This window comes from Papaver somniferum, chromosome 2 (assembly GCF_003573695.1).
Source record: "Papaver somniferum cultivar HN1 chromosome 2, ASM357369v1, whole genome shotgun sequence".
NCBI classification, from domain to species: Eukaryota; Viridiplantae; Streptophyta; class Magnoliopsida; order Ranunculales; family Papaveraceae; genus Papaver; species Papaver somniferum.
Genome location: NC_039359.1, coordinates 198,730,645 through 198,752,166, shown reverse-complemented (window position 1 = coordinate 198,752,166; position 21,522 = coordinate 198,730,645). Strand labels below are relative to the sequence as shown.

Sequence of the window (21,522 nt, the reverse complement as noted above, 5' to 3'; positions counted from 1 at the left end):
CCGTATGGGTATGCGTATGCGCGTGCATGATGAGCAATCCTTCATCCCTCTAAGCCCGAAGATGTTACAGGGACCCCAAATTCATACCCCTCTTTTCTACACCACCATGTGGCAGCTCAATCCACCATTGATTCATCTCTCCAAACCCCACCAGACAAACAGGAGGTCCTGTTTTATAGAACGAGCCAATCAAAAATTTGATACATAGTGGTGTCAAAATTTTTGGGTATAGACGTGGGGGCTATAAAACATTTTCGCTCTGAGCCTCAACTGAAAAAAATAAATGAAAAGAGACTGTCCAATACATACCAGGCGCAATATAGCGTTACCTTACCTTGAAAGCTGTGTCAAAAACTTAAAAACTACATATTCCCAAGGTACACAGAAGATTACACACACAATAATGGAAAATTCTAGCTCATCAAACAAAACCCTAATTTCAGGTAGTATTTGTCCCGAATTCAAATTAAACATCAAATGTAACGAGTTTCTTTTTTGGGTTCAATTTCTTTGTTGTTTTGCTTAAGCATAATTGAACATTTCAAAATCTTGAATTCGCAGAAATGTTGAAAGGAGAAGAGAAGAACAAATCTACGATATCGTTATCGTATATCGCTTATCATTTTGGTTCAAGTGGAATGGCTGTTACTACCGCAACAGGCTTTACTCATCCGCTAGGTTCTATTTTCCGCAATCTCTACGTTTCTTAATTGTTCATACCATATTTTGCTACATTACTTAATCTTTGTGCATTTTGAAACGAGAACAAAAAAGATTGCAACCGACAGTGTATATTCTGATTCCTATCGTCATTAAGAATTGTTTCAAAACCATCTGTACCCATATTCATAGGATCAACCACATCAATATCTTTATCCACATGAAGGTTATTAGCTAACAAGTACCTGCCTTGTTATGCTCACCATAAACACAGAGTAAACTAAATTTTATTAAATTCCTAGCTCGGAATATGGACAATCTGTCTCAATAATATGCAATCTTCCAAGGATTACTACTGTTAAGAGGAGTAACAGCTCCCATGAGTCGAATGCACACTTGGACTTTCCTAAACCTTCTTCAGAAGGGGTTGGCATTCCAATTTCCCGTGCTGCGGCTCATAAGCTGATATAGAATAAGGAGGAGTAGCCCTAGCAGCAGCAGCAAGACATATACCATGATTGCACCTTATAATAGCACCGTAGCTGTCAGAGTCATGTTTCGACGACCCATCTGAGTCAAGCATTACTTCTCCCTTAATAGGAGGCGTCCAAGTACACCTTTTCTCTTCACTAACATGAAAGCTACATTGAATGTTCCAGGTATAAAGTAGACTTATTGAGTATAAACTATCACCAGACTTTGTTTGATGGGGGTGCCAGTTTTAGATTGATTCCTTTTTTCTTAGGCAATCCAACTGACTGGTATTAATCTCTTCTTAGGGAGTTCAAAATGAACAAAATTATGAGCAGTAAGTTACTAAGTCAGCTGCCTGTTATAATCATATTTATGTGGCCTTTAGGTGGTTGCAGAGGGAAACATAGGGGGCCTTTATGAACGACCATCTTATCCCTAGTTGTAATGTTCAAAAAATTTGGTAAGATTATATAATCATATTATTCTTTACAATTTATAATGACGAAATGGTCAGTGGAATTGGCACTTTAATCTATATTGTTGAGTTGTTGCAAAGCTTGAATGTTAATCAATACCTTGCAAGATCATAAAAGATAACATTAAGCGGTGGTTAGTGCACTTGTAGTTTGTGGGGTTCTTAATTGCCTTATCGATGTGAAGCTATAGTTAAAAAAAAAGGTTCTAGATGAGGCTTTCATGTTGTTCTCCTGGTGTAAACTAAAATCATCTGAAGCAAAAAACAAAAGAATTATTTTTTATGTTTAGATATGCCCTCGGCTTCTTTCCCTTGTAATCTTCAGATCAGGTGAGTATTTCCGTTATGTATGTTTGAACCTGCAGATGTTCTCAAAGTTAGACTGCAAATGCAGCTTGTCGGCCAGAAAGCTCCCTTAACCGGATTGGTAGTTTTCTTAAAGACTATAGCTATTTCTTCCTTATGATAAGATTCCTTTTGTTTTATGCAGTTTATGATCCTTCAAAGATGTGTATTTGCAGGGAAAGATCTGTTCTCAAATGGTGAAAAGTGAAGGGCCTACTGCGCTGTATCTTGGATTGACACCTGCACTGACCAGATCAGTGCTATATGGAGGTCTGCGATTGGGTTTGTATGAACCATCCAAGTATGTTTGTGAATGGGCTGTTGGATCCTCCAATGTCTTGGTGAAAATTGCATCTGGTGCATTCTCTGGTGCCATTGCAACTGCACTGACCAATCCAACCGAAGTGTTAAAGGTAATGCTTTGACATAACTCCTCATTAATTAGCTAAATTATCCCTTTTCTACTGATCAAGGAAAATACTGTGGGTGGTTCTGTGTATAGTTACTATTGAATTTCCCTCTTTCACTCTATCTTACAGTTTGACTTTCTTTCATCAGGTACGACTACAGATGAACCACGATTCAGGAAGAGGAGCAATCACAGAAATGCGAAAAATTGTTTCAGAAGAAGGATTACGCGCTCTATGGAAAGGGGTTGGCCCTGCTATGGCCAGAGCTGCTGCTCTTACTTCATCACAGCTAGCAACTTACGATGAAGCCAAGCAGGTGAAATGTTAACCATGTTATTAATCAATTTGGATGTTTATGTAGTTATTTCTGCAGATTGTCAGTCGCTTAAGATTGTGTAGTGTGTACCACCATATTTTTAAGGTTTCTTATCTTATGCCCTTATCCCTAGATAGGCTTTGATTCGGTGGACACCTCTAGAAGAAGGATTTAATCTGCATCTCATGTAAGCTATATCTCACTCTGTCAACTACTTCTGGAACGGTTTTGAGAACATGGATGATTTGCATGTTCAGTTTTTTTTCACTATTGTTCAACACAACACTACAAAACATTACTCCAGTTTCTTTTTCAGGAGTATTAACTCTACATATTTATGCGTAGTGAAGCTCAAGTACCATAGCAGGAACCGTAAGCACTCTTGTTACTGCACCTGTGGACATGATTAAAACTCGTCTCATGTTACAAAGAGATTCTAAATCCACAGGAAGCTACAGAAATGGATTTCACTGCGCATACCAGGTATAGTACTGCAACGTCAATACTTATTCTGACACAAACTGTTTGCCGAGAAAGCGGGATAAATTGTTTGATAGTTTCTTTTAGTTTTTTCAGTCGAATGTCTATTTATATAAATCCTCCGGTTTATGGTTTCAGGTTATGAGTACAGAAGGCCCTCGCGCCCTATATAAAGGGTGAGTATATATCTCATATATCGAGATGTATAGCCTGACTCAGTTGACATTTTAGCTGGCCTTCGTATATGCTGTAAAATCCCCATTTCTTCTTGACAATGTGCAAGAGTTTTGATGCTTTCTAATTTTTCAGGGGCTTTGCAATGTTTGCGAGATTAGGCCCGCAAACCACGATCACGTTCATTCTTTGTGAGAAGTTGCGAGAACTTGCTGGACTAAAGGCTATTTGACACCCAAGGTTCCACCCATTCTAAATTTATGCTTATTTGTCATTTAAGAACAACCTAGCCTACACGTTTCCAGTTACATTTCCACAGAGGAAGGAATTAGTTTTTGATATTGAATGGCTTCAAGTGCCAATGAAAGAAATTACCCTTCTATATAGCATAAAATAGGTATATTTTTATTCCATATTTTTATGGAATGAACATTTCATTCAAGGGGATCAAAACATTGCCATCCCTACACTTACTTTGTTCACTAAATTTGTTGTAACATAAAGTTGTAAACACGATGAAGGGAATTTTGGTCTTGATCATTGTTGATTCTGATACATTCTCATCACATTACAAGTGCATTACAGAATCGAAATAAAACTTTAAACTTCATACTTTAACATTTTCTGGTGAGTTGTTCGTCTTGTTTACATTGTCTGAAAACTCATGGTAAGAGGTTCGACTTGAATGGGGTTTTAGGATTTCTTCACCGGAGTTTCACTTTCCAACTTGTAGTTCAAAGAGGTATATGGTTAGGTAAGTGTATGAATGTGAGTTATACTCTATGAAATCTGGTTTTAGGTACAACCAACTCTTACAATTGATTGTTTTTGTAAACAACTACTCCTGCAAAAAGATTTCTTAGTTCTTCTAAAATTGGTTATGAATTTTTGCAGGTCTAGTTTTGTTCTGCTTTTTAGACTACTTACTCTATTGAGCTTCTGTTACAGGATCAGCAAATATACTGGCTCTATCAAACAGTTAAATCCTTGTATGGGATAAATTTAGAAAATTCTCACATTTTTGGAACAAAATTCTCTGAGAAGAAATGAGAAACTTTGTTTATCAAAAAGGACAGGTTTTCAGATTAAGTGGGGCAGTAGACAAACTGTCCCATTCTCTTTCTCTCATTAGAAACCCTCCTTGTTATCAGGGAGCAACATATGCTGCACATGTTGGTAGTCATCCCTCATGGACCATTTGCAAGAAAAAAAAATACAAAAAAAATTAAAGAATTCTTGTAGAAAGGAAATGATAGAAGCCCATGATGAAATTTTAGCGAAGTTGCCAGCTTGTTGCTACTAGCATGACGTGACTGTTATGATTTACGGTCTAATTAAAGGATTTGAAGTCTACATGTGACATTTACTAGCTGCTTGCTTCCTGGCACAATTAACAATTTTCAAGATGGAATTTGTTCTGTAAAATTGGTCTCTTTATTTACATGAACCTGTCTATCTTCACTTAGTCTTCATCCAAGTAGACCCCAAAAAGATTCACGATATCCAGTTCCATCCATTGACACAAAATTGTGTGTGTGTTTTCTTTTTTGTTTTAATAGCTTTTGCTTATGGATAAATACATCATTTCCTAATACTTTACAAAAGCTAGAAAAAGTTTGACTTAACAATCAAATTATTCACACATAAATGTATTATAATTTACACACGTAAGAGAACTAAATCAAGCAAGCTGATTATCATGAAAAATAATATAATACCAACAAAGGACTATCAGGGCAAGTTGGGAATAATTAGTGATTAATTATGTTTAGTTGATATCATGAACGTAAAATTAAGAGTTTGATCAGTTTTGTCGGCGGTGACCTTGGTGTAACCGTGTAATAAAACGTGTTATAATTTTACTGTGTAAAATAGCGTGTGAAGACTGACTGACTCCTTCCCAACTGTGGGCAAGATGTTTTGGATAGATTGGCGGGACAGTCTGGCGTTGCTATACCTTAACCTCAGATCGAGGTTATAACTACGAAAATGCCACCTTACGGTCTTACCCTTTGGTTTTTCTGTAGGACGTAGGCAGGCATTTTGGCTTTTTTGTTTGCATGTCTGCTGCCGCAAGTCTTGTAATGTCTTCACGTTGGACCTATTGTCCTAGCCATTTATCTGGGTCCCATATGCTCCAGGAAAATAGGAATCTCTGTTCTCTCTGCCTCTACCGGAAAATGTTCGACTGCCTGGATACCACCGCTAAGTGGATCTCATACTAAACTATCCATCTGACATCAATCTAAATCCTTTTTTTCTTTTAAAGGAGTGGTGATCCGGGCTGGGTTGGCTGAGAATATTCATGTATCAGTACATTTGCGATACATCGTGTGGATTTTTTTTTTGGAGAGAAATATGGGATATATAACATTTTCATTGAGCTACTATAAGCCGCTCTTATCCGTTTGGTTTCTTCTTTGCCATTCATAGACTCATAATTATATATTATTGGAAAAATTCTTAGGCATTCACTCACCAAATAATACCATGTTCTTACACTCACCGGTCAAATGAGAAATTTAGATCTATAACCAAAAGGTGGCAAGTTAATGTCTGTGATCTCACTCAATATTATAATAAAAAATTTACCACCCAAAGTGAGCTTTATGTTAAAGGTTGTAGGACACCAATTCTCTTTCAGCTATGAAAATTGATCAAAGAAAGGGTATTCGGGCGTCAAATATTAATTGAGTTGTGGATACGTTCCTATTTTCTGTAAAGACTTTTTGTGATGGAACAAGGTATCACTTGGACACTCTAAGAGTTTAAAGAATAAAGGTACAATACTACATTATGTGTGATGATGTTACTATGAAAGTTAGTACATACTACTTGGAAAAACAAAGTGCACGAATTTGAGAGGGATATAATTTCGGTGTGTTTTTCCGTCAACCATTGTTATCTACTGGCTACTTGAGTTTTGAGAATTCGTAGTCAGTATGAGACTGTATCTTAGAGAGAGAGTGACATTATAGCAGTGATAGGAATTTGTTCGTCTACTTCAGTTATTGAGATTATGTTTTCAATAATGGTAGAGCCTGTAGAAGATAAAGGTAGAGATTTTTTTTGAGAATTTGTTTTAGCAACGATATAGTTTTTGTCATTTGTTTTCCTCCGTATAGTATGATAAGATAACACAACAAAGTCTTGAATTGCTTGGAGCTTGAGAAGTTTCCAAAAGGTCTTCAGAATATGTCTGGGTCTGATTGGGTCTTTGCGTGAGTGACGAATTATCATATTTTGAAACATTTGGAGAAAGATTGAGAAAGGGCTATGCACAAGGAAGAATGTATGATATTATGGGTTGGTATGAAAGTAAAAATATCTATTATAAGATATTAGTCACAATTATGTCCAAGTCTGAATTATGTCGTCGTTTGACTGTTGCGAAGTCGAAACCACATGCTTGCTCCTAAACTGATAAAAGACTAAGCATACAATTTTATTAAAGCCCGTAAAAGGATATTATTGTCAAAGCCTGTTGAGGTTGTTGAAGTGGTATAAAAGTTTGGAATGTCATCCATTAAAGTCTATATGAAGCTGAACACATTTGGCTATGAAGTATGTATATGCAAAGTATCATGAGATTTTTGGAAGAGTAAGACTCAAGGTGAGATCTGATCGCAAATCAAGACTCAATATGAGATAGACTCGGGTAAACCAAAACTCATAAAGATAGGATTCAATGCAGTCATGCTCCCAATTCATTGATACCATACATGATGGTTGGTTTCTTGGAAGCTAACATGAGGGTTGGTTTTATATAAACTAACATGAAGTACCTCGTTAAATCGCTTTGGTGGACATGATCATGAAAAAAAAGCAAGTCTATATATAACAGCTTGTGTGAAGAAGCAACTAACTTTGCTAGAGTTTATAGATTATGTTTTTACTTCTGCTAAGGAATACTTAGGCAGACGCGTTGAAATTATTGTGGCAGTCTCGTTTGTCGATCGACTTAAAAAAGGAATTTTTGATAGGTGAAAATTTATACAATCACCAACTGGTCGGATTGTTCAGTCTTGAGAAGATGACGTTCAAGTTTGATTCGCTCCCTTCTGGTGGAGGTTTTACAGGATACTTAAGAAACATTTGCTAGAATCGATTTTCTGGAAGATGCAAGTGATTTCATGATTGATCATCTCATGCATAAATGCATGATCCGAGGTAGAAAATTGTACGTTAGGTCGGTGTTTGAGTTTGAGAAAAGTCAATCTTTGGTCGATCATTTTTGAGTTTAAAATAAGTGAAATTAGTCGGTAATTAGTTTAAGGTTAAAATTAAAGTTTTCAGAGAACTCTTAATTGTTCAGTTGATCCTAAATTTCAAGAGCTTAATAGCTAAGTTAAAAAACTTTATTCTTGTATGATAAACAATGCGACTCCGACAAAAGGATATCTTGGCTTTGAGTTTGATAATGAGTTCTCAATGGAATTCTCAATAGAAATGTGAGGAATTCATCTCACCTCTTGGGGTGGATGTGAGAGATCATTATGGTGGAAGAAGTACTATTATGGGTTTACAGAGTGTTTATCGATGTTAAAAGATATGTCGTTATGATTTTCACATGGAGATGTTTGCAGGACATCATGTTTGGTTTGAGGAGAAGATCATCTTGGTTGTGCTAGAGTAAATTATTAGTGTTTAGCAAAAGGCGTCCATGATAATTTATGTAAGGGTGTGTGCAGAAAAGAACATCTCGTCATGGGAGAGAATACAGTAAACATTATCATGTTATAATGAAGATACTACTTTAGAGTTATAGAACGTTGTTAGTGTTGGAGTTGTGGTTATGTATTTCAAAATACATGGCAGTTGGTTACAGATAACTAGAGAGAAATAACACCGTTTAGTGAATAGAAGTGACAGGCGCATTAAAGTGAACAGGTGCATACTTGGGTTTCAGCCCAAGAGACGCATAGGTTCAAACTCTAAAAACCTAGAGATTTATCACTTGTCAGAAATAATAAAATCTCTCTGTAGTTCTTCTCAGTAATCTTTCTTTTCTAATTCCTTGTCGTATATCAATATCATTTTGTTCATAAGATCCCGTATTAAGAGTGCACTCTTACGGGATTAAGATCGTTGAATCACGGGGAATAGACGCCATTAACCTTTTGCATCGTAGGGGCGAAATCTATTCTTAAGGACAGTGAGTCTCTTCACGCCTCGGTCTGTTTTGTTCGCAGTTATAGCATCCATTTCGACTTAGATTTCCAAAAATCTTAAGAATAGATTACATGGGTGCTATAAAAGTTTCGGGCCGGTTTCAAACGCTGGGGCTTTGAAGATTGGACGTGGAACAATTGGCGCAGTACTTGGCGCAACCGAAATCAAGTGATGGTTCTTCTGAACAATATGAGTAAACATGTTAGATTGAAATTTTTATTTTATCGTTCAATTCAATATTTTCATTTCATGTTTTGTCAATTAGGAACTTTAGAGTTTGCTGATTTTGAGACAAAGTGGGTTGAACACAAAGGTGATTGACAAATTGTCTTGGCCAAATCATTGTGATTTTGAGGAAAAAACTAATAACTGGGTGTTGAATTTAAGATTTCCATTTTAGAAAATCTACATAAACACATAATGGTGTTTGATATATCCGTAATTAGTTTGATTGATACGTTTGATACAAAGAGTATCATGTTTAGTTTTGGAGCACCAACACTAAAGTTATTTAATAATTTGTACTACATTGTTAAGGACCGTGGATTTTGAATTGCGGAATTGCGATCCTTCATTCGCCATGTACACAACGGTCAAACACTTAATTTTTCCAGCGAGAAATTTCATATGGTGTTTTAGAGTTTCTGGGCTGTGTTTATCATTGAGGTTGTCTCTGTTTCGGCATTATGTATAAAAGTAGTCTAAAGTATGGTGAATTGAATTGTGAAAGATTATTAATCTTTTGTCGCCTTACTAAATAATAAGGCTTGAAAGTTTCAAATGGAAATTACAGTGGTTCTCCTGCTGCATGGAATTGCTTTTGAAACTTCATGATTAATGATTGTATGAGACGATGTCTTGTATTAATCATAAGACTATTATAAACGAGTGGAAGAAATGTTAGGCCGCAAGATTAACCTATTTCCCACGGGCATACTTGTGGAAAATTCTGGGTACGTGGATTTTGGGTCATTTTGATGGCAAGTAAATGGTTGTACAACTTGTATTGTTAGTGTTGAATAACAACATCCTTTGGATGTAATGCTAAAATTTAAACCCCACTGCTGAGACTTTGTGTCAGATGATTATCTTAGAAAGATGTGTTTGCCAATTATAGTTCATATCATCGAGGGGAGATGGTTACTACAAATTCAAAAGTAGTTCATATCATCTATGGAAGATGATTGCTATTAATGTACAATAGTTCATATCATCTGTTCATATCTTAATTGATGAAATTTGGTATTGGTAAAACATATGTGGGTTTGAAATGTATGTAAATGATTTGAATATACCCTTTAGAAGTGGGTACCAAAGTACTGTGAATGGTCATTGTGACTAACTATCACGGTACTTTATCTTTCCCTTGGTTGTACTAGCACAATTGAAAATTTTCAATTAGGCAAGTCAGGAAATGTGGGGGTCGACGTAGATTCATACTATTTGAAACGTTTGAGAAACTAGGAGATAGTTATCTATGATCCAAGTGACAACGTATTGTAATCTAGTCGACAAAAAGGGATTGAGAAAAATGTTAATTTACATAATTCTAACTGTTTGGTTAGAGTTATAATGGTGTATGTACAACTTGTTAAAGTTAAAGGTTTTCAATTAAAGGAAAACATAGATATGGTTGAGAATAATTGCTGAGTGTAAATCATATAAAACATTTTGTAGAGATGCTAAGTGTTGTACCTACAAGCTAGAAATGTAGTCTCCAGTAAATAGTCTTTGTGACCGCGCGAAATGTTTAAGTTGAGAAACTAGAGAATACATGTTCTAAGACTGAGTGGCTTAGAAATCTTAGATCGATAGTGATGGTAACCTCACCTATATGTCTGGAGACTCCAACAAATAGGTTCATAGAGTCAAAACAAGTCACTAGTCGCTCTATGGCATTATCAAAACTGTGTGAAAAGCCTGTTGTGGCATGATGGTGCATGTATGCAGTAAGTAAGGATGAGTTTTTACATATCCTCTTAATGAATTCCATACCATTTGCTGGTGTGTACAACTTCAATACGCATTTGATGGAAGTTCACCTATGTGAGTTTGGAATAAGGTCGATTCCAATAGAAACTAAGGCATGTTTCTGCATAAACTCATGAAACCAGGAGGGTGCGTGACCGAAAAGTGCCAAACCGTAGAACAAAAATGATATTTAAACATAAGTGTGGTTAATAAATCCTCTATTTTACACAAATGAAAAAATGGTTCATAGAAATTTCGATTTCACCATGTTCTTTGGTAAAATTATGATTTATCAACATAGAGTTGGTTCATAGCCCAAAAGGCACCAATTCAAATTCACTAGTTTAGCATATCTATATACGGGCAAACTTTATGTATTTCAAAATGTGGGGGATTGATGGAGTTGTGGTTATGTATTTCAAAATATATGGCAGTTGGTTACAGATAACTAGAGAGAAATAGCACCGTTTGGTGAATATAAGTGATGATTAGTTTACAGGCGCATAAAAGTGAACATGTGCATGCTTGGGTTTCAACACAAGAGACGCATCGGTTCAAACTCTATAAACCTAGAGATTTATCACTTTTCAGAAATAATAAAATCTCTTTGTAGTTCTTCTCAGTAATCTTTCTTTTCTAATTCCCTGCCGTATATCAATATCATTTTGTTCATAAGATCCTGTATTGAGAGTGCACTCTTACGGGATTAAGATCGTTAAATCCTGGGAAAAAGACGTCGTTAACCTTTTGCATCGTAGGTGCGAAATCTATTCTTAAGGACAGTGAGTCTCTTCACGCCTCGGTCTATTTTGTTCGCAGTTATAACGTTCATTTCGCCTTAGATTTCAACAGTTAGAGTTTATTGTGTTCAGTCAAATTGTGATGAGTCGTTGAATTGATTAGTCAATCATATGTGTAATTTTCAGTTGGTGCTATAATAAAGAAATAGGTCGTAACCGTTTGGTGGATGTAGACAATACACACATTGTGTATATTGTTGAATCACGTTAAATCAATGAGTACGTTACTTGTTGTTTTTGTTTATGACATTTACTCGTGTGGTTGTTTTTCTCATCCTAGATCGTAGTAAAGAGGTTCACGGAACAATCCGAGAAATCTAGAGTTTCTTGTTGGCTGGTTCGCTTCCAAAAGATTAGTATGTAGACGGTTCTAAACCCCACAATTTCTATGAGGGTCTTTGTTGGATAGAAAATTTGAATAAAGGAATTTTGAGATTTTTTTGTTCGTAGAAATTTTTGAAAACGCAGCATTTAGTTGATTTCACCAGGTAAATCAACAATCTGATTTTACCAATATCTAAAAAAGTAATGTTTGATGAATTAAGTATACGGAGAATTTGGTTGCATCAATTTTGAGTGCAACAACAAAGTAAAACATATTTCTAAAAAGAATGAGATTATATTCCCCATTCGATTTGGGCATGATGATAATTTCAAATTTATCATATTTTGGGAACTTAAAATGATCTAAAAGCGATTCAGGATATGCAACGTGTTTCCTCGGCTCTATTTGGATTTTGGAAAATTTAGGAGGGAGCATATAACTTCCTTCCCCATTTTACATTTTAGCTCAAAATGTACATCAGCCATTCCACTGACGGACCTACAGCTGGCTAACCTGGGATTTAGCCCAGGTAGCCGTCACACTCTAACAGCCTAAAAAAGTGAAATGTTTGCTCGTCCAAGGCTATTAGCCCGGACTGGAAAAAAAATTAAGGCTTCTTGGGTCCGTCCCTGAGCCATCCCCCCCCCCCCCCCCCCCCCCCCCAAACGATCTTCATATCCATTCGAGCAAAATGCTTAAAATCTACAGCAGTGGATGCAGTACTTTCCCTGTGAACACACAAATCACGAAGGGATCCGAATGCTCACAATCAATCATCATCATCTAAGGAGATTTGTGATGATGATATCCAAGTGTTGATTCATTGGCTCAAAACCTTCGGGTTTATCATAGCCTCATCTAACAACTCCATGCGAGGCGTTTGCGCACGGGATATAAGTACAAGCAAAGAAAACAAAACGTATAAGTAAAGATCCGTGGGGCTAAATAAATATAAAGTGCTGAAATGTAAATAAGACCATGTGTACGTGGTTCAGCACTAAGGCCTACGTCCACGGGGTTTGTTGTTTTACTATATTCTTCACGGTTACACGAATAGTCGAATGACTTTTGGGTTTACATGTTTCTCTCTTCTAAATGATTAACTTACACTTGCAACTCTCTCTCTCTCTCCTTCCCTTCCTGATTCTTCCGATCCTATGTTGATTTCCTTTACGGGCTCCACTGGTGTGAACACAGGCTTCGGGTTTCCGAGGACTGGAACGTTCTTTAATTGCTATTTAGCGTGTTTCTGTTCTTCGCTGGCTGTTGAAGTACTTTTTTCTGTGCTTAGGACATTATCATCTTTCGCCAAGCCCTTCCCTGTAGTTTCTTTGAGGAACAGGTCTATGGCCTTCTCTTTCGCGGTTTCTTGATTTTTTACTCTTCGGATTTTTCGCTGCTCTTCTTGCTCGTTGTTGATATGATCCTGAGTGGCCTGGCACTCTCGCGCAGTGATCCGATCTCCCTTGATTTCCATTACTCCCTCAGGTGTTGGAAATCTGAGATATTGGTGGTACGTTGCCGCAACTCCTTTGAGCTTATGTATCCATTTTCGTCCAATAATAGCGTTGTAGGGGGAAGGGGTGTCCACCACACTGAATCGGGTTTCTACTTTCATGGGCCCTGCGTTAACCTGCAACACGATGTCTCCCAAGGGCTTCGTGGCTGCTCCATTGAATCCGTAGATGGTGTGATAAGAGGTCATTAACTGTTCATCATGGAGCTTCATCCGTTTGAATGCATCGTAAAATAGGACGTTTACGGAGCTTCCCCCGTCTATGAGGATCTTCTTGAGGTTACATCCAGCTACTGGTAGTGTTAGGACCAAGGGATCGTTATGGTCTTCCATATCTTCTTCGATATCCTCTGCGTCGAAGATGATATGATATTCCATCCATTCTTCGTGTTCGTCCACCACTATCCCATCGACCTTATATAATTCGCAGCGGTCTTCGAATTGCTTCCTTAACCTCTTTTCTATCTGCGCTGTAAGTGAGGGTCCTGTGGCTTCAGAACATGAGATGGTGTTGATTGTTCGGTTTCCTTCCGGAAGTTGGACTGGTTTGGTTCGCTTAGATCTGTCCTCGGTAACATCCTTTCATACGTAATGTTTGAGCTCTCCCGCATCAATTAATTTTTGGATCATTATTTTAAGGTTCTTGCACTTTTCGGACTGGTGTCCGTTGAAACAGTGATATTCACAGTAATCTTTAGACTTCTCGGATCTCGAGGGCTGCTTTCCCTTAGACCATGGCCACTCCAAGTTTTCCCTCCCTTTGATCTCTCGCAGGATACGAGCATAGCTAGCGTTGAGTTTCGTGTAAACTTGATCTTCGAATTTTCGGTCACCTGTTCTTCGTTCATCCCTTCATTCCTTCCTATCTTCGTGAGGTCTCTCCCCTGAGCAACTCCTTTTGGCCCCATTGGTTTGTTCCGCTGAATTGGTGCGGTGAGACCTCTGCGGATATGCCCTCGGGTTTTCCCGTTGAATTTCTTCAAGTCGAGCGTGCTTTTCAATAATTATTCGAAGATCTCCCTCTGTCTTAGGCACACTCCCATGAATTTCAACAAATAGGGGACTCATTCGGTCTAAGCCCCATTTGTAGCAATTGATGCTTACTACTGGGTCCACGCTTCCTATGGCTTGGCAGATCTTGTGCCATCTGTTAGTGTACTCCCTCGTGGTTTCCTTGTAGCCAATCGCTAGTGAAAAGAGCTTATCCATTCCGGTGTTTACAGTCTTGTTGTACATATACGTTCTTAAGAATTTCTCTGCGAGTTGGTCATATGAGTGGATAGAATTTGGTGGCAGGTTATCGAACCATGATAACGCCGATCCCTTCAGGATTGACGGGAAGTATCTGCAGAGTACGGCGTCGTTCTGACCCCATCTAGCTAAGACACGGTTGTAGTACCGAATATGTGCAGCAGGGTCGCTGGATCCATCATAGCATTCGAACGTTGGGACAGGGCATTTCAGTGGAATAGGGGTGTTGGCCAAGCGATGAGTTAAGGGCATGGAGTTAGCTTCTCTCATGACTTCTTCTAACCTCCCCCCGCCTTGTTTATTTTTTAATTGCTTGATCTCGGCCATCATCTCATCTCGTAGTTCTTCCATTGCGCGGTGGTGCCCTAAATTCTTCTGTTCGTTACCGTCTGACTCTCCATCGTCATAATCCGGGTCAGATACGCTACTCCCCTTGTCGCGTCTTCATTAGCTGCTATGACGACTCTATAGTCTCGGTTTGGCTCTGGTGCTTTGGAGTTTGCTTCATCAAGTTGTTGGCTGGTCTTCGTGCTTAGAGCAATCCGCTCCTTTAAATCTTGATTTTCTCTGGCCAACAGGGCTACAACATCTGCGTAAACCTGCTGGCTCTTCTTCAGTTCCTCAAGCTCAGCCATCAGTCGGTGTGATTGGTTGGACCCCTGATTGGGGGTCCCAGCGCGTGCTACTACAGCCATGGTGCCGCCCTCCTCCATGGTCTGCACTAAAGGTTGAAGGGGTTCAGCTTCGGTCGCTGGCATTTCCAAATTGGGGTGAGTGCTCCTCTGCGGTGCTAGAGCCGCCGGTATGGTTTGATTTTGATCATTTGTTGGTGGCATTCCAAAAGTTAGAAGGTGCACGGGTTGGAATGTTCTGGATTCATCCACCCTTTCTCTTGGTTGGTTAAGTTGATTCATGGCGCAAGTATTGCTAGCCTCTGCAGCCTTCGGGATTACCGCAGCCGCACCGTACTTTGTCGCTGTTGCTCTGAGAGCCGCCGCTGCAACTGAATTAGCGTTCATAGGTGAAGTGATTTCCGCAGTATCTTGCCTTTGACTGGTCATTTTAGCTTTATCTCCCTTCTGCTTGCTTCGGGTGATGACCGGGGTTGTCCTGGGTGTTTCTTTTGACAAAGCTTTGGATTTTCCTGCTTCCTGCGTCTTTTCCATCACGTGTCCTTTTGTTGACAATGAAATCTCGCCGAAACTCGCCTTCTTTACTCACAATACGTCCTTTCTGCCTAAGGCATTTCAAACGAAAAACGGGAATATCCGCGTGAAGCGGGTTAGTTGACGAAATACATTCTTCCTGGAGAGGATTAATACCCGCAAGTTATAATATACGGGTTAAAGTTTTACTAAAGGAGATCCTTAGTATAAAAACTACGAAAAAACCCCCCAGAGAGACGGGTTCGCATGAGATTTAAAGAAAATCGTAAATCCGCGGATTAGAACAATAAATCTTATCGAACATAAAAGGTGTGTTTTTAACACAATACAGTTAACAAATGATCTATACGGTCCGGGCTGATAAATCAGAGCAATCATATGCCAATTTAAAATGAAATCACAGGATAAGATAAATCTTTTAACGGGACGAAGTCCCTGTTTCTAGCGCCAAATTGTGAACACACAAATCACGAAGGGATCCGAATGCTCACAATCAATCATCATCATCTAAGGAGATTTGTGATGATGATATCCAAGTGTTGATTCATTGGCTCAAAACCTTCGGGTTTATCATAGCCTCATCTAACAACTCCATGCGAGGCGTTTGCGCACGGGATATAAGTACAAGCAAAGAAAACAAAACGTATAAGTAAAGATCCGTGGGGCTAAATAAATATAAAGTGCTGAAATGTAAATAAGACCATGGTTTACGTGGTTCAGCACTAAGGCCTACGTCCACGGGGTTTGTTGTTTTACTATATTCTTCACGGTTACACGAATAGTCGAATGACTTTTGGGTTTACATGTTTCTCTCTTCTAAATGATTAACTTACACTTGCAACTCTCTTTCTCTCTCCTTCCCTTCCTGATTCTTCCGATCCCCCATTCCTCTTGGTGGAGACGGGGTATTTATAAGGTTAGAGTGTGGGACCCATCTCTGATGACCGTTGGAACCTTATCTTCTTGTGTCCTTGCGTCTATCACGCAGAGGTCTGCGTTTGCCCCTTGATCTCGCAGAGGCATCCACGCTCGTTCCACAGGTTGATCGACACGTACACTGCTCAGAGTGTTTAATGCGGGTAGTTGAGGAGTCTGCTCGTGTCAGACAAGTGTCTTCTGCCCCTGTCACGTCCGTGTCAGCTAACTTTCTCTCCACCGTTGATCCTAGCTTCTCTTTTGGGGATGCGATAAAGTAACTCCTCGGGGTTTATTTGGTGTTTCGTAGCGCATCATGTTTTGATGTTTTGGCCTGCATACTTTCCACGTATCTTTATATATACACGTGTCTGATAGTGAGATATATGTGTACACATTCCCCCCTCAATGATCATCATATTTTCATATCCGTCCGAGCAAAATGAGACCTTTATATCCACTATTTCACATCCATTATGTCCGAAAAGTTGTGGTGGAGCCCCAAAATTTGAGGAACCCACTAAGGAGTAATGACCCCCAATTTGACTTCACATCGACAAAACGAGTCAATCAAAGCATGGACATTGTCTTTCTTTCCTGTATTGTATGGTGCAGATAGCACTGTAAATCTCCACACTTGCAAACAAATCTCACCACGTAAACATGCAAAAGTTGTCATCCACTTTGACACCTTAATTCAAATCTAATCCAAAACCAAACCTTCACCTGCCAACCCAGCAAAATTACGGCGCTTTACTATAAAGGACCAAGTACATTATTGTCATTTCACGTATACAATCCAACCAAATCTAAGCCATAGATTCACCTATCTTTGTTTTTCACGTAAACTCATGTTAAAAAGAAGTACAAGGTCATATGTTGTAAATAAAACTGTATGCATGGGCAAACTTAACCATTTAATTATAATAATATCATCAAGACCCAATCTTACCCTCCCAAAACACTCCATTTTCCCCAAAATTTACAAAAATTAAAATAAAATCCAAATAAATTTCAAACAAAAGAATTTCAAGAAGAAGAAGAAGAAGAAGACTCCAAAAGATCGATCGACTGAATTTTCTTTTTCAAAATTTAGAGAGACCGAGGGAAGAGAGAAAGAATAGGCAACAATGACGGAATCAACAACAAATAACAATAATCATAGTGGAGGAGGAGGAGAAAGTGTGAAATTATTTGTTGGTCAAGTACCAAAACATATGACAGAAGTTGAACTGATTACTATGTTTAAAGAATTTTCTTTGGTTGATGAAGTTAACATTATTAAAGACAAAACTACTCGAACTTCACGAGGTTCGTTGTTACACTTTTGGAATTTACTTGATATTTTAATTTTTGTTTGTTGATAAGTTTGGATTTCAAGTGCTGGTATAATTTGTGGATCGTGAATGTGGGATCTGAAACTATCGTAATTCGAAACCCTAAATTTTGCGTGTAGGTTGTTGTTTTTTGATCTGTCCGTCGAGAGAAGAAGCAGATAAAGCAGTTAACGCTTGTCACAATAAACGAACGCTACCTGGAGTAAGTCATTGATTTTCTTTATCTTCATATCATCACTTGAGTTTGGAATTGAACTTAGAACACTGTAGTATTATTCTAGAGAATTTGATTTGGATAGTTTTTTTTTTTTTCATTTTCCAGTTTGCATGAGTTTATTTTTAGCTGGAACCTTAAGTAATTTGATGTAGAAATTTGTATGAATCGGGATTGTGTGTAATTGGATCAAGACCTTTTTGATAGTTAGGTGTGAGGTTTGGAGAATCCTTTTTAAGTTGACTTTTGATTAGTGTTGGGTATGTATTATGAAGTTACATTTCAAGAACTAAGATTAGAATATGGATCAAAAAAAAAAAAGAATTAAGATTAGGATCGAACGCAGTAATGAGCCTAAGATGTTGAAATAGGACGAAAAAGAGTGAATTTATGCTGATTTGAGTATGTGGTCTCTTGTGTATCTTCACATTCACAAGGAAGTCGATTTGTAATTAGATACTTTAGAAATCTTCGACGTTATTTAACAATCTGTGTGTTGTAGCCTGAACTGCGAGATCCTTTATGATCTTCTTCGACAATTGATTTTTTTTCTTAGAATTTACTTCATAAAAAAACATTTTAAGTTTTAAGTTAATGTAATTTACAAAAGCATGTCAGATGTCATACAAGTCTGATAATCACAGAGTTCTACTGGATCAAAGTTTCTTATCCTAAATATGGTATCCACCTTATCATCGGTTAATTGTAATGAAAAAGTTAAAATGAAAGTAAATACTTTGTTTTCTTCTTTAGTAGTCCAAAACTGGGTGGCAAAAATCCACCAGGAATAGAAATATTTGATTATTGACACTTGGTTGGCTGCTTTACTTTCTTCATTGAGTAATATGCGTTTGTGTTTGTTTGAATTCTAAATATAAACTAGAAGGCCAAATTGCCTTTTCTGATTAGAAGAGTCTTACATGCTTTTAACCTTGTTCCCTTTTATAGTGTTTTGTCAATATTTGTCTTTCTTTCTTTAATTAAAGTGTGTTCTGTTGTTTCTACTTAAATCAGGCATCTAGTCCCTTGCAAGTGAAATATGCAGATGGCGAGTTGGAAAGACTAGGTGTGAGAATTGTTCATATGTGTAATTATGTTGTTCTTCTCTCCTGTGGTTTCTCTTTACGCGCCTGGTCTCATTTGTATTTAATGCTGGTGCTTTTTACTAACTACTTCTAAAGCTAAAAGTAGCCTTTTGATTATCTTTAATACTTCGGCAAAGTTGTGATTTTCTCTATGTTGGATTTCCTAGAACACAAGCTATTTGTTGGTATGCTTCCAAAGAATGTCTCTGATGCTGAAGTTTCTGCGTTATTTTCTAACTATGGGAAGATAAAAGATTTACAGATTTTGAGGGGTTCTCAACAGACTAGCAAAGGTACATAAACCACCCTTTTAGCAATTTATATTTCATTTTGTATTTTTCTCTACTATCAACCTTTGAGGAATTCAGTATTCACAACTTTAAATAGACAGAGTCATATAAACTTTTCTTACGGAGTCTTTATCCATTGTTATTGTTCTGGGCAGGCTGTGCCTTTTTGAAGTATGAGACAAAAGAGCAAGCTCTTTCAGCCCTGGAGGCCATCAACGGAAAGCATAAAATGGAGGTTTGTGCTTATTTAAAGTTGTGTTACTGGATCTGGTTTAGCTAACCGATTTGCTCAATTGGTGCTTTCATTCTGTTTTGAAGTTTTGATTTAATCCCCCCCCCCCCCCTCCTATTTGTCTTTTTTGATTTCCTTTCATCAATATGATCTCCTTGTTGGAGTTTCGCCCAAAGAAAAAAGGCTGTGTAGCAAGATGACCTATTGTTCCAAAATGTGATTTTGCATGATTACATCAGAACTGCTGTAGAATTAAAATAGATGTCATATTAGCATTCAATACCACAAGTACGGCAACATACTTTTATGATATTTCAACTTTTTTAAACTGTGCTGATTTTTGCTGCTTTTTGCTGCTTTTTGATGGTATTATTGGCCGAGGTTGAAATGTTGTTTCTATGCATTGCTGTTATTGTAGGGTTCAAGTGTTCCACTAGTTGTCAAGTGGGCTGATACGGAGAAGGAAAGGCAAGCTCGGAGAGCTCAGAAAGCTCAATCCCAAGCTTCTGGAGTGCCTAATACTGATCTAGCACAACAACCTTCATTGTTTGGGGCCTTGCCAATGGGTCACATTCCTCTATACAATGGATATGGGTATCAGGTTTGGTTCATTAATCACTCTTGACTATATCTCAGCAGCGAAAGGATATCTCTCTCATTTGCATGGCATACTACTTTCCTTGCAAATTGGTAGTTGAGTTTATTCAGTATACATATCATATAATCTTGTTTCAACATTCATTCATGCATGAAATTTAAAAATGGGACCTGGGTTATATTTTATATCCTTTTTGTAGGCGCCTGGAACTTATGGACTCATGCAGTACCCACTACCACAGATGCAGAATCAACCTGGCTTCCAAAATATGGTTCCGCCAGTCAACCGTGGGAGTGCAATCCGTGGACTATCACCTGATCTTGCTCCTGGTTTAAGACCTAGAGGGTTTTCTCAGGCCAATTATATGAGGTCTGGATATCCTTCTATTCCAGGTCTTCAATATCCTATGTCCTATCCTGGCGGAGTGATAAATCAAGGGTCTCACAATAGTTCCCATGCTACATCCCCAACTGCAAATAATAACTTAGCTGCATCTTCTAACATCATTACAAGTTCAGGGGCTCAAACTGAAGGTTGGTGATTGTTTTTTCTCCAAGTTGGTCATTTGTTTTGAGGTCCCTATCATTGCTCCATCGCTAACCTTCCTTTAATGTGCTGGTGAACTTGTAGGTCCTCCTGGTGCTAATCTATTTATCTATCACATCCCTCAAGAATTTGGAGATCCAGAGCTTGCAAATGCTTTTCAGACGTTTGGTAGAGTCTTGAGCGCTAAGGTTTTCGTAGATAAGGCAACTGGTGTTAGCAAATGTTTTGGTAAGTACCCCTCTATTCTCTCCTAACTTTTGATGTGGTACATATGGAGTTGTTCGATCAACTAAAAACAAAAAGAAAGAATTGGATTTACCAACCATATTACCTTCTGCGTGCAGGCTTTGTCAGTTATGATTCACCAGTAGCAGCCCAATCTGCAATTAACGTCATGAATGGCTACCAATTAGGAGGTAAGAAGTTAAAGGTTCAACTTAAGAGAGAAAACAAGCAGAGTAAACCATACTGAAAGGTAAGCTAATAAAGGATACAGACACTCTACCAATGTGAAAGTATGAAACCTTGGAAGTCAGGGACTGACTGCAGTATAAGCCAAAATCTGGGAATGGGTGGAAAGATGATGAAAGCTCATGTATGTTGCTCCATCCTATCATACCCTAATGCAGGAAATCATTAGCTATCTTGTGTGGTTGAGGTCCCTTAAAAAAAACTCTCATTGGTGCATTCACACCAGCTCAATTTGTAATTTATGTACCATGGAAGTTCATTTAGACATTGATTATTAATTTAATTGATTTTTCCCTTCA

General features: G+C 38.0%; 2 protein-coding genes across 6 annotated transcripts; both read left to right on the top strand.

Annotated features, from left to right (window-relative positions):
* The first annotated feature begins 258 nt into the window (after positions 1-258).
* On the top strand, positions 259-3,939 carry LOC113350188 (mitochondrial substrate carrier family protein ucpB). Of its 5 annotated transcripts, none has more exons than XR_003360653.1 (9): positions 259-443; positions 562-678; positions 1,975-2,036; positions 2,131-2,367; positions 2,513-2,680; positions 2,818-2,867; positions 2,997-3,163; positions 3,299-3,336; positions 3,470-3,939. XR_003360653.1 is itself a non-coding variant. In XM_026594288.1 (9 exons), the coding sequence occupies exons 1-9, from the start codon at positions 284-286 to the stop codon at positions 3,564-3,566; spliced, it is 1,062 nt and encodes a 353-aa protein (XP_026450073.1). In that variant the 5' UTR covers positions 261-283; the 3' UTR covers positions 3,567-3,939. The 5 variants fall into 5 exon arrangements, 2 of the variants coding, with proteins under 2 accessions (XP_026450073.1, XP_026450074.1); XR_003360652.1 differs by having other exon boundaries at positions 2,985-3,163; XM_026594288.1 differs by having other exon boundaries at positions 261-443; positions 3,031-3,163.
* A 13,481-nt stretch (positions 3,940-17,420) lies between these two features.
* Positions 17,421-21,522, top strand: LOC113350187 (RNA-binding protein BRN1-like). The gene is made up of 9 exons (XM_026594287.1): positions 17,421-17,761; positions 17,907-17,989; positions 19,016-19,067; positions 19,254-19,379; positions 19,532-19,611; positions 20,027-20,209; positions 20,406-20,739; positions 20,837-20,980; positions 21,097-21,522. Exons 1-9 carry the CDS (start codon positions 17,581-17,583, stop codon positions 21,222-21,224), a joined length of 1,311 nt encoding a protein of 436 aa, XP_026450072.1. The 5' UTR covers positions 17,421-17,580; the 3' UTR covers positions 21,225-21,522.